The sequence below is a fragment of the Eucalyptus grandis genome, chromosome 1 (genome assembly GCF_016545825.1).
Source record: "Eucalyptus grandis isolate ANBG69807.140 chromosome 1, ASM1654582v1, whole genome shotgun sequence".
Lineage (NCBI taxonomy): Eukaryota > Viridiplantae > Streptophyta > Magnoliopsida > Myrtales > Myrtaceae > Eucalyptus > Eucalyptus grandis.
In genome coordinates this window covers 4,817,102-4,829,541 of record NC_052612.1, presented here as the reverse complement: position 1 = coordinate 4,829,541, position 12,440 = coordinate 4,817,102, and the positions used below count along the sequence as shown (strand labels likewise).

The 12,440-nt window shown below is 38.5% G+C and overlaps 1 protein-coding gene and 1 long non-coding RNA gene across 4 annotated transcripts; one reads left to right on the top strand and one right to left on the bottom strand.

Annotated features, from left to right (window-relative positions):
- Positions 1-737: 737 nt before the first annotated feature.
- LOC120294930 lies at positions 738-1,430 on the bottom strand. The gene has a single exon (XM_039316006.1). It carries the CDS (start codon positions 1,428-1,430, stop codon positions 738-740), a length of 693 nt encoding a protein of 230 aa, XP_039171940.1.
- A 4,590-nt stretch (positions 1,431-6,020) lies between these two features.
- Positions 6,021-11,911, top strand: LOC108958287. Of its 3 annotated transcripts, XR_005550022.1 has the most exons (6): positions 6,021-6,165; positions 6,238-6,336; positions 6,427-6,573; positions 9,038-9,141; positions 9,279-9,336; positions 11,357-11,911. It is a non-coding gene; the product is annotated as an uncharacterized LOC108958287 (long non-coding RNA). The 3 variants fall into 3 exon arrangements; XR_005550026.1 differs by lacking the exon at positions 9,279-9,336; XR_005550019.1 differs by lacking the exon at positions 11,357-11,911 and having other exon boundaries at positions 9,279-9,870.
- Positions 11,912-12,440: the final 529 nt, after the last annotated feature.

Genomic DNA, 12,440 nt, shown 5'->3' with positions numbered 1-12,440 from the left:
ACGACCGCGGGTTATCTCCTTTAGGTTATCGAATCATTTCATATTTGCATGTCTCACGCTAGTCCATATTAGGTTCATGTGCACTTTGTATACTTAAATTTAGGTAATGTATGTCTTAGGTAAAAAATGACCAAATGAAAAATAGAAAAAGGTGAAAAAGACAGTTAGAATGGCATTTGGCTTAAGGTTGTATGTAAGGATAGGTTCGCTGTCATCGCTTGTTAGCCATTCCATTCGGTTTCTCTCACCGGTTACTGTCCTGAGGCGTAATAATGAGACCGTATATATTTTTTACCTGGCTTGTATCAGGTTTTTACTTACTGTGCACTTTGATCGCATATTGATTTTCAGATTTTCACTTTGTTCGTTTGGCAAATGATATATATTATGTTTATGTCGTGCTCAATGGGCATGAACACCTATTGAAAGGTAACTAGGAATTCATAACTTGATAAGACTACATGACATAAATAAACAAAGCAACTTAAGGTAATAAAATAGCATTAATTAAATAATTTACGTAATCAAGTCCCGAGACCCAAATCTCCGGTTCGTGGAAGTAAAGGACCTCTCCAGTTTTACTTGTTTCCTAACCGACCTCCAAAAGGTTATTGCAAATCTTGAAGTAAAAACAATTCCATTATTACTCGAGGAAACCAAATTGCAATAGGTAGGGTTTGGGAAAGTCCATGCCCAGCACAAGCGCCACCTCGCGTTTGCGCCAGCTTGGCAATCCGTCAAACCTCCTTGGGATCCGCCTCAAGAGGGTCACGACACCTATGTATTACACTTGGAATGAAGAGCTCATGCCAGTCTTCATAATATATGCCCCGTTCAGGAGTGTAGAAGCAACCGAAATGAGCCATCAACAACCAAACAAAGGCTAGAAGCTCTCCACCTTTACTCAACACCTGTGCATGTGCAGCTCCCTTACTATGAATGGCTGCATATGACAGTATCTCAACCCACACTCCACTCATCACCTTCCACTTCGAATCCCCGAGGCTTTCCATCACTTTGGCCAAATTGATCCCCTCGCTGAGTGGTCTCAAAACAGAGATTTCGAGAGGAGCATCATAAAATGCGTTGCATAGCCCCTCCACATCCTTGGTTGTAAGACTGGGGCACTTTCGTAGCACGCGCAACGTCTTTGCCAATATCATTTGGGCATTGCCCGCCACAGTGGACACCACATTAGGCTGATTAAGTACAAGATACAACATGTAGTCGGAGAGAATCTTACTATATTCCCTTTCATCATTTCTGGTTGTGGATTTCGCTCTATTGTACCAGATTTCAGTAGCAAGATGCCACAATATAATACTGACATCGTAATTAATCTTGGTGACATACACTGAAAGATTGCCACAATTATTCTCCCACAAGCTACTCTTAAGAAATAGATCACCTTTGGCTTCAAATATCTTCATCACTTCTATCTAATCATCCGCGCTTTTGGATTTACGTCTCACCTCCTTAAAGATAAAGATCCATAACTTCTTAGCAAAGGGATTCTTCGACACATACTTCGTATTTGCAGTCATTGGTATGTACCCATACATATGAAACCCCGAATCACAACCTCCGATGATTGTCTCACTAGCTTGATGAAAAGAAGAAATGATCTTCTTAGCCATACGGAATGGAAAATTGTAGATATTAGAAAAAGCAATCATGACCCAGTGCCGATTACACTTGTACATCTTTCTTGGACTCTCCAATTTCTCTGATAAAATGTTGCAAGCAAATATGGATTCTGACCACCTTCGAAATATTAATGGTGTATCTAAGGCCATGTAAGTAACGTTGACATTAGACTCTAATTCTAATGGAATGAATCAAGGCTTCCTCCAGTCATATAAGCCAGATACCAAATCATGGAGAAATGAATTTGGTTTAAATGATCCTGTGTCATACCACTTGATTCTAGCGATAGTCCAATCAGAGAAAACGAGCATAAACAGAGCAATCACATCAAGAAAAATCCCTCCAAAAAGAAGGGAATAAGTAATTTTCAAATCAAGTTCTAGGAGCCGATGCTTCTTCAAGCTATTAAACAAAATGAAAGCCATCACAACGTCAACGATGGCTATGAAACGAAAAATGTAGTTCCATTTGTAACGCATTGCCAATGCTTTTGTGTGGAGCACCTCATACATGAAATGGAGTTCGATTGATATCACCCTCAACGCATCCATTGCAGAAACTTTGTTGAAATATTCACGGCTGAATTTGCGTTCTCTAGGAGTGAATATGAGATCTCCAAGGAAGACCTTAAAGATTTGAAAGAAGAAATAAGCATGCTTCACCACAATACTCTCGGCAAGCCTTGGTTCTTCTTCATCAAAATATCCATCCCCTAGAACATCGAGTTCTTCAACCAACTCATTCTGTTCAACATTAGGAAACTCCTGCACCCATTCCCTAAGCCTTGGTAGGCTTGAGAGATTGAGTGCTAATATCCTTTCAAATTTTTTATGATCATGAAAGAAAACACTAGCATCGTTGGGATCATTAGTGACTTGTCACTAGGAAATATATGTACAAAGACATAGATGGCAGCACCGATTTGGAAGATGAGACTAAGCAGATGCCGTCGCCAAAGTGAACTATCCTCCAAAGAGAAGGCAGTGATGGTGTCCGGACCACCAAGATGTAACAAAAGAAATGAGGCCCAAAATGCCTGAAGTGCTTTATCCACTTCAGCTACATGAGTGAATGAATTGCCTTGGTTGTGAGAGATGAGCCCGATTGCGAATGCAGCTACCCAGTCAGCCATCAAATAGGCCAACCACAAGAGGAAAATGATGTGGTTCTCAATTATTTTCTTTCTAAGGGATGAAAATAGAATGAGAAAGACCTGAATTAAGAGACTCATAATAACGAACCATCAGATGTTCCATTTATTTCACATATCCGAAATCAAGCGAAATGCCATGTTTTTGCTCAAGTTGAATTTTATCGTGCCTCTCTAATATAATTGCCAAACCCATCCATTATAATGAACTTCACAAGACAATGACAATGTGCTTCCACTCGATTATGATATTGCTTCAACCAATGAGCAAATTCCACCAAAAAGTTTGCTTTAGCCAAAAAGTTTACTTGTCCGTTTACGTGGACGGTATAAACCAAAAAGTCAATATAAGTGGGACGCTTAATAAAGGCATGTCTGTCCCACCAACGCAAGTGGCCGCGGATTTTCTATAAACTAGGAATCTCTTTTTATCTTTTATCTTTTTTTAATTTCTGGATTATTGATTTCTGCGACCTGAAGTTGCTCCTTTATAGACAAGATTAACTTCTATAAAATTAAAATTTATAGGAAAAATATAAAATTGGTAAGATTGCGTGAACTTAATAAGTTTTATCCGTGTAAAGGGCAAAATATTGTTTTCTTCTTTTTGTCACCTTTTTCCGGATGAAGACCCTGAAGAATTGAAATAAGTAGTAGGCATGATTTACCACAATATCCTCCGCAAGCTTTGCTTTTTCTTCATCAGAATATCTATCTTTTAGAACATTGAGTTCATCGGCCAACTTCGTATGTGTAGCTTCATCCACTCGAGCAACGTCTTCGTCATCCAAATTGTGCCTTGGGAGGCTAGAGAGCATTGCTTGCTGGAGCCTCTAGAGGCTTGAAAAATTAAGTGCTAATAACCTCTCCACATTTTTTATAACCCCGACAAGACACAGCAACATCGTTGTAAAACTATAACTTATTGCTGGAATATATTTGCACAAAAAAATAGATGGTCGCACTGACTTGGAAAATGAGAGTGAGCAAGTGCCATCGCAAAAGGGAACTGTCCCCTAGAGAAAAGGCAGTGATCATATCCAAACCATCAGCATGTAACAAGAGAAATTAGGCCAAAATTGCTGAAGTGCTGAGTGTATTTCAGCTTCATCAGGGGGTGGCTTGCATTGGTTATGAGAGATAAGCCCGATACAGTCAGCCATCAAATAAGCCAACCACAAGGAGAAAATGATGTGGCCGTTCATAGTTTTCTTTACTAGGAGTGCAATTTAATAAGAAAAACCTTAAGTGAGAGGCTTAGTATGATTACACTTCAGATGTATCATTTGTTCCATAGGCTCGCAATGAAGCTAAATTTCCCTTCTTCTTTTTTCGCTTAGTTTAAATTTTATTGCTTCTCTATATAATTTCGGTTAGTAACGGGCCAAATGTCCACGAAAGTGGAAGATGCCATTAGATTATAAATTGTTTAACAGTACGTGCTTCACAAAATAATGACAACTTTCCCTCAATTGTGATCTAGATACAACAAACGGCGAAATTTCACCAAGCCAAGGAGTCTACTTTCCCTTTAATGTGGATGATATAAGCCAAAGCCAAATTAGAGTTAATCAGAAAGGCATGTCTGTCTCCCACCAATGCAAGTGGCGACCGGTTTTCTAGAAACCAAGAATCTCTCCTTTCTTTCTTTTCTATGTTAAGATTGCATAAAATATATTCTTATCCTTTCCTTTCCTCGCCCTTTTGTTTATTGTCCATGTAAGGCAAGTTATTCTTATTCTTCCTTTCTCTCACCTCATTCGCTCTTTATATATAGACATGAATGGACAATACTTATTGCTTTGTGTAGGGTTGAAGTTTTATCGTCAAATTGGTCTTATCTAGACATTACTTGTACTTCCATCTGTAATTGCTTGAGTTTCGAATATGAAACTTCAGTACCCATGACTAGATTAGTGAAATATTTGGTGATGCTACCTAACAAAACACTTGATATTATTGATGAATAAGATGTTATTTAAAAAGTCATACGAGTGTGCTTCTAAAGGATAAGCAGGTTATCCTCCACAACAAAAGTATAAAATCCTCTTAAACCAACTTAAAGATTAGGAACCTGACAAGCCAAATTTATAATTATAACATGTGTTACGTTCAAAGGAAGTAATGAAACTAGTTCTGCAACTCCTCAGCCTTTCGAGTATCAAAAACTTGACGAATAAGGGGTTCTGAATTTGTAATTATATACAGATTATTCTCTTGGATATATATAGTAATTTTACATAAATCCAAGATAAATCAACCCAGTTGAAGAACTCAATAGTGCTGCAAAAATATCAAATAAAAATTCAAATCGAAAATTAACAAAATCGCGTGAGACCCAACAAATTGGCTGATTAGTTACACGTTTGGTTAAGATAAGACAAAGTCATATTCAGATTTCAGTGTTTCTCAGTCTTAGGATTTGTGCTCACCATTTTAGGGTGGTCCCATACGATGCTATATGATAAATATAAATGCACAGGGCAGTTTGCATGCATTCATAATTGTATAATGAGCCGAAAAATCAGAAATCCATATTATATGACAAAACCCTATATATATATATATATATATATATATATATATATATATATATATATGCTGAAAAATGGACCAGCATTATTTAATCACATTAATCATAAGAGGATTAATTTATCGTTTAGAGAACCATAAAAATATCCGAATTGATTTGAATCAAAGAGCACAGGGATCGATTTGAACAAAATTAATTTATTAAAGCTATAGGTATAAAACTAGCTTATGAAACCGAGTTGTGAACAATGTGGCAAATATTTATTGAATATTTAAACAAAACTCACTTGTTCAAGTAGCTACTCAAAGTTTATTGCATCATTTCTTCTATAAATCAGAGTATCATTTGTTTTTTTTCATTTTGAAAAGCGGTGCTTGTATTGATTTTGGAGTGGGTCCTTTTCTTCCAGAGGAAATATAAAAAACATGTCTCACTATTGACCAATAACTACTTCCAACCTTTATTTATATAAATACCATTCACATACGTCTACACAAAACCTTAATTTTTTTTTTTTTTTTTGGGGTCTAAAACGATAGTATTATTAAGAGTGCAAAGAGTAACAACCGTTTGACAGTGCTTTAGAATAAATAAGGTCAAGAAAATGCTGAGGAGGAGATACAGCTCAGTTTGTTGGAAGGAGAGAGCACCCATGGGCTTTGGCGGCCCAGTCGGCTATAACATTTGCTTCTCTTCGGCAATGGTGAATCTTTAGATTAGGGAAACATGGCAACAGCGCCGTGCATTCAGCGAACAGAGCTCTGTTCTCCCAAGGTGTCAAGGTTGGGTTTTGCACGACTTCCACAAGAATGGAGCAGTTAGATTCCAACACAAGGTGATCGTTTGATTTCCCTTTCTGCAGCAGAAATCTAAGTGTAAGAGTGAGCGCCTACACCTTTGTATGCAGAGCTGAGGAGGCAGTGACGGTGCTGGTAAAGTCGTCGGTGAATTGGCCTGAAGAGTGTCGGCACACACACGCCACTGAGCCTTCATATTGGGCTGATGGGTAGGCACCATCTATGTTTACCTTTACCACTCCCGGATCTGGTGCACTCCATCTCTGCTCTAGATTCGATTGCTATAAACCCTGTTTCAGCTTCGTTTGATTGCAGCACCGAATGGATCCAGCGTTTGCTAAAGCCACCTATACCACCTGCTCAGAAATTGGCCTCTGCTAGCGGAAGACGAAGTTGTTGCGGGCCTTCTAGATTTGCCACAGAATGGAAGCAATAGTCTCGATCAGGTGAGCCAACACTGTTTTCGATTAGATCTGTCAGCCAAGCTTCGATTTTGTGCACTCCACTAAAATGGATTGTTATTTGGACTTGTGCGTGAGACCAAATATCCCGTGTCCAGGGACATAATAGAAAGAGATGCTCTATAGATTCCGGGACCTGATCTTTACAAAGACAGCATACCTAGGTTCTAGTAAAATGTGTCATTAGATAGATTCTGTTGTAGATAAAGCGTTGCTGCAAACAGACCACATAAAGGTGTGCAATTTGGGGTTAGTTTTCATAGTCCAAATTTTGTTCCACAACTTACGGGGGGTCTAGAATGATGATGTAGCATGGGTATGTCTGTCTTTGTTGTGTTGTGATCTGATAGAGTTGTAACAACTCTTCACCGTAAACATACCATTTAGCTTCCCTCTCCAAATTAGTTGATCAATAGTGCGGTGAGGTCGAAGTTGAATAGAGAGAATTTCTGCCATAGTTTGATTATCAAAACTTTCTGAAGAAGGGAAACATTCCATGCATGTTGATGCAGGATAATAAAATTGGCCACTTTCTTCGGTTCGCCTTTAGGTGCCAAGCCCACCAATGATGCCTTTAGAAAGCCATCTATCCTCTCGGATTTTGATACATTTTCCATCACCAACAGACCATTAGAGCTTGTCTTAGATTGAATCCTGGCCTAGTAGTAAATTCTGCCATCCCCAGGAGGGTCTTTTTCCTTTTGTAGCTTGCCAGAATTCCTAAGAATGAAAGTACAGGCCTTTGAAGAGTCTGCTCCACGGGGATTTAGGATGTTGCAGTAGCCGCCAAGCCTGTTTACCTAGTAAAGCCTTATTAAACGCAATAAGATCTCGAAAATCCATACCCCAATTGTCTTTCCGATTCTTGAGAGTGTCCCAATTCTTCCAATGTATGCCGGATTTGCTGCTATTAGTTTGCCACCAGAATCTAGCAATTTTTTGTTCTATTGACTTGCGAGATAGACACGGGGATTTTAAAAGTAGACATAGCATACTGCGGGAGTGCTTGTCTGTTGTTTTAATTAGAGTTTCCTTACCCCTTTGGAAATAAGCTGTTCTTTCCACCTTTCTAGCTTGGAGTTCACTCGACCCAAAATCCAGGCGAACATCTCCCTTTTGACCGCCCCAGTCGATGGTATGCCAAGATACTTGCCAATCTTGTCTAACACGGGGACTCGAATTCTCTTGCCAAATTCACCTAAAGAAAATACCAGATTTGTTTCGATTTACTGTTTGTCCTATAGCTAGGCAATATTATTTAGGATATTGGCTAAGTTCTGGCATTCTAGGAGTTTACCTTCTAAGAAGAATATGGCGTCATCTGCGAAAAAAAGATGAGAAAGGGTAGGACACACCTGTTTAATTTAGTACCTCTAATATTTTACATGGCCACAACTTGACTAATAAGAGTAGATAGGACGTTAGCCACCAGAATGAACAGGTACAGAGAAAGGGGGTCGCCCTGCCTGAGACCCCTTGTTGGATTGAAGTAGGATAGGGGTTCTCCATTAAACTTGACACTTAGGGAGACCGTAGTGATACATTGCATCACCCATTGAACCCATTGTGCATGAAAGCCCAGCTGAAGTAGACAGTCTTGTAGGAAATTCCATTCCACCCGATCATAGGCCTTTTGCATGTCTAGCTTCAGAACTACTTGAAAAGTTTTTTCCTTTTTCCTTATCCTGAGTTGATGGAACACTTCTTGGACCACGAGAATATTATCTTGAATCTGACGACCACTGACGAAAGCGCTTTGTTCCGTCGCTATTAACTCAGGTAACTAGGGCTTCAATCGATTTGCTAGGACCTTTGATATTATTTTGTAGATAAAATTGCAAAGACTAATTGGTCTATATTGATCAAGTCGTTCTGGGTGAGATATTTTAGGTAGTAGTGATATAAATGTTCTGTTGTACTCGGGTCGCATCACTCCGAAGTTGAAAAAATCCTGCACATAAGAGAATATGTCTTCCTATAAGATATCCCAATGAGATCGGTAGAACTGTCCATTCAAGCCATCAGGACCCGGAGCTTTTGTTTCCCCCAATGTCGCTTTCTGAACTTCCTCTCTAGTGACCGCTGCTACAAGATTATAGTTTATTTCCCCTGTCACCACGGGTGTGCATTACGCTAGAACAGGTCCATAATCACGATGTCCCGCTAAAGTGTATAAGTTTTTAAAAAATCGCAATGTCATTTCCTTCAAGCAATTCGGTTCATGTACCCAATGTTGATGTTCATCCTGCAGCATGCTTATCCTATTACGTTGTCTCCTTTGAATTGTAGTGGCATGGAAAAACTTTGTAATTTTATCCCCCCATCTAAGCCAGTTAATTCTTGATCGCATCACCCAATATTATTCCTCCCGTTGCCATAACTTCTGAATTTGCTCTTTTAGACTAGTAACCGTGGCTTTGTCATACCGACCATTGACTTAATTTGTCAGATTTTGGAGTTGCTGCTTGAGAATATTGATTTGATGATGAGAATTGGCAAACTTTGATCGACTCCAGCTTGCAAGGGCCTCGGAGACAGCCTGTAACTTTTGAGGTAAAGGCAATGTTCTAACCTTGAAAGAATTTTATGAGTCTGCAATGATAGAACGACACTCTTGGTCCCGTAACCAATAAGCTTCAAAAATAAAAAGCCTTGCATCTTTTGATTCACATTGTGTCAGTTGTTAACAGGAGTGGGCTGTGATCTGAACCAAGAGTAGGTAAGGCAAAAACTTCTGCGTCGAGGAAGGTCAGTCACCAATCCATAGTACAAAGCACCCTAGCCAATCGTTCTTTCACCATGTCCTCTCTGTCTCTATTGTTGATCCACGTGAATGCACAACCTTTGCTTACCACGTCAATCAAAGAGAAGTCATTTAGAAGTTCTTGAAAAAAGTACATGTGATGTGGTTCTGCTAGCCGCTTACCAATTTTCTCCCAAGGATACATTATCTCATTGAAATCACCAACACACAGCCATGGTAAAGTATTATAGTGACTTATCTGCTGTATTTCTGCCCATAGAGCTTGTCTGAGCTAGTATACTGCTAGTGCATGTAAACATGTTAGACGAATTGTTATGCCATAGTCCAAATCCGTGCATACCATATCTAGTAAAGCCGAAGATTGATAGTCCATTGTCAAAGATATCCTATCATTCCAAAACACAGCTGTCGCGACCAAAATTTTTTGGTGCACCACGTAGGGTTTGGCTAATAGATTGTTAAGCCTAGACTTAACTCGGGCTCTCCCAAGCCCATACTAATTCGCGACTTAGGTTTAAGTTCATAATATGCAAATGATTTTTAACTAGGAGTCATCACTAATCTATTTTTGGTAGGTCGATTAGACATCCAAGTAAAGTAACGGGAGATTTACTTTACTCCTACGAACCAGAGATTGTGAGTTCGGGGACTTTATTACGCTAGATTTCTCTAACGCCTTTTTGGTACATTTCTCTTTTATTTTGAAAAAATGTTTTGTAGGCAACTTGAATTGATTTGTGAGGTGATCATGGAGGTGTGCAAACCATCAATTTAACACCCAAATAAAGTGATGAATAAATTGCAAGACTTACCTCATAGCAACGAAAGTATCTGCAATGTTAAATCAGAATTCATATTAATAGTCCTAGATATGATTTCTAATTAACATGCAATTTCTTTTTTTTGTTTTCACTTATTCAATGAGAATCATGCAATGCATGCTACTAATCTAACATGAAATGATATGACATAGCAACATGACCTAAACTATATGATATAAATAAGCATGTGGTCTAATCTAAAGAAAATTATCTGAGACTATAACTAAGTAGAAAATAAAATTAAACATGCAATCCTACTCTGATATGCAATGACGTGCAAAGAATGCCCCAGCTCTAAGTTTTCTTTTTTCCCTTTTCATGAAATTCAAAATTAAAATTGCCAAATAATTAAACATGCAATTCAAATTTAAAATTAACATCCTAAATGAATGCATTTTTTATTTTTCGAAAAATTTCGAAATAAAATCCCTATCCTAAATATGCAACCTATTTCAAAGATATCATCTATCCTAGATATCATCTAAACATGCATTTAAAAAAGAAGGACTAACTAACCTATCATGCATTCAATCCTAATCTACATGGGATGTCAATGCAATTTTGTTTGTATTTTTGGGATAAATAGAACAATTATGAGATAAACATCAAACCAATCATGATCGTTAAGAATATTATCCATCTCTCAATTTGAAATTCAAACTTGACTATCTCGCTAATAAAATTGATAAATTGATCTTAAGCCTTAAAGATCAAGATATCAATTTTACTCCCGCGTGAATAATTATTCCATCTAAAGCCTTATAGATAGAATAAAAATTCGTGCAGTTGCGAATTGGATGCTACATCAGGGAATTTCAATCATGCATAGGAAAATATTTCAAACAAAGAGATAAAATATCAAAACTAAAACAAGATAAAACAAATCTACCTAATAAATTAGATCTACTAAATCTACCTAATAAAATAAAATAAATCTATACCTAAATTTGAATTTTTCCAAAAACACAATCGGTAGAATGGAACAATGGTAAGCGTAGCATGGCACGGCACAAATCTAGGGCAACGGTTGTAGCAGTATCTCGGTGTGGCTCGACAAAGTCGTGGCGAGTTTGATGGACTATTGTTTGGGACACCAAGAAATCTGCAATACTATCGAAAGTTTAAATAATTCGTCGGGAGGTTCGCCAGTGTCACTGAGCAGGAAACCACAACGTTGATGCAGCAAGACCAGCAGGTTCTGGACTGGCGCCTCTCATGGACACAATACTGGACACCGAAAGAAGTTGCAGGACTTGCTGGATGTTTGAAAGTCCACGTCAATGTTGGAGAAGATGCTGTTCGATCCTTCTTGACACAGACTGGTGTGACAGAGCAACGGGAGCAGCGCCTGGCGTGGCAGATTAGCGGGAGCAGCACTTGGTGTTTAGAGATCCAAGCGTTTGCTGGTGAAGTTGGGGGGCGCGGCTCACGGACACCACAAGACTCCTGGCGTGGTATAGCACTTGGAACAGCGGCAATTGATACTAGGCGTCCTTCAACGAACACAATAACATCACCGAGAAAACACCACGGAAGTGCATGGAGATCTCTGACGTCGAAGGAGTCTCCAAGATCCGCCTTCTCCTCTCAATTTCTCACCCGTGTCTTCTCAATTTTTCGTGTACTCAATTGTCTCCCCCTTCCTTTTGTAATATAGCCACCTATTTATAGCCGAATAGACTAGGGTTTCATTTCCTACTTCAAATCAATATCCATGAAGATCACCTCCCAAATTTAGGATTGCAAAAAGATTCTTCTCAAATTTGAAATCTCGCAAAGATAAATTCATAAAATCTCTCCGAGGATGCGGGCTCGGGCCTATTTGTGGGCTTAGGCCAGTCTGTCAAGTTAAAGCTCAGAACCACCGGTCCAACATAAAATGCAAATTAAAAACAAATGCACCTAAATTAATATGCTATGCAATTGATTATTTTTTCAGGGATAAAATTAACTCCTAATTTTCTATGCAATAAATAAATGACTAGATCGCCAAAATTTAGGTGTCAACAACCACTAAGCCACTAGCCAAGTGTGGCATCCTAGAATTTCATAAAATCCCTGAATATGCCATGGACCATGGATAGGCGATGGAAGTACAGATATTGTAATTTGTAGCCTTCTAATCGATGATTTGCGATGAGATGTATGGCCAAGTTTTTAATGGATGAATTTTGGGAAATGAAGTTTTATCTTTGGCCATATGTATGATAAATGGAAACTTATGGATTTATAATTTCAAGTATATAGTTATCTTAATTTGCAATTTA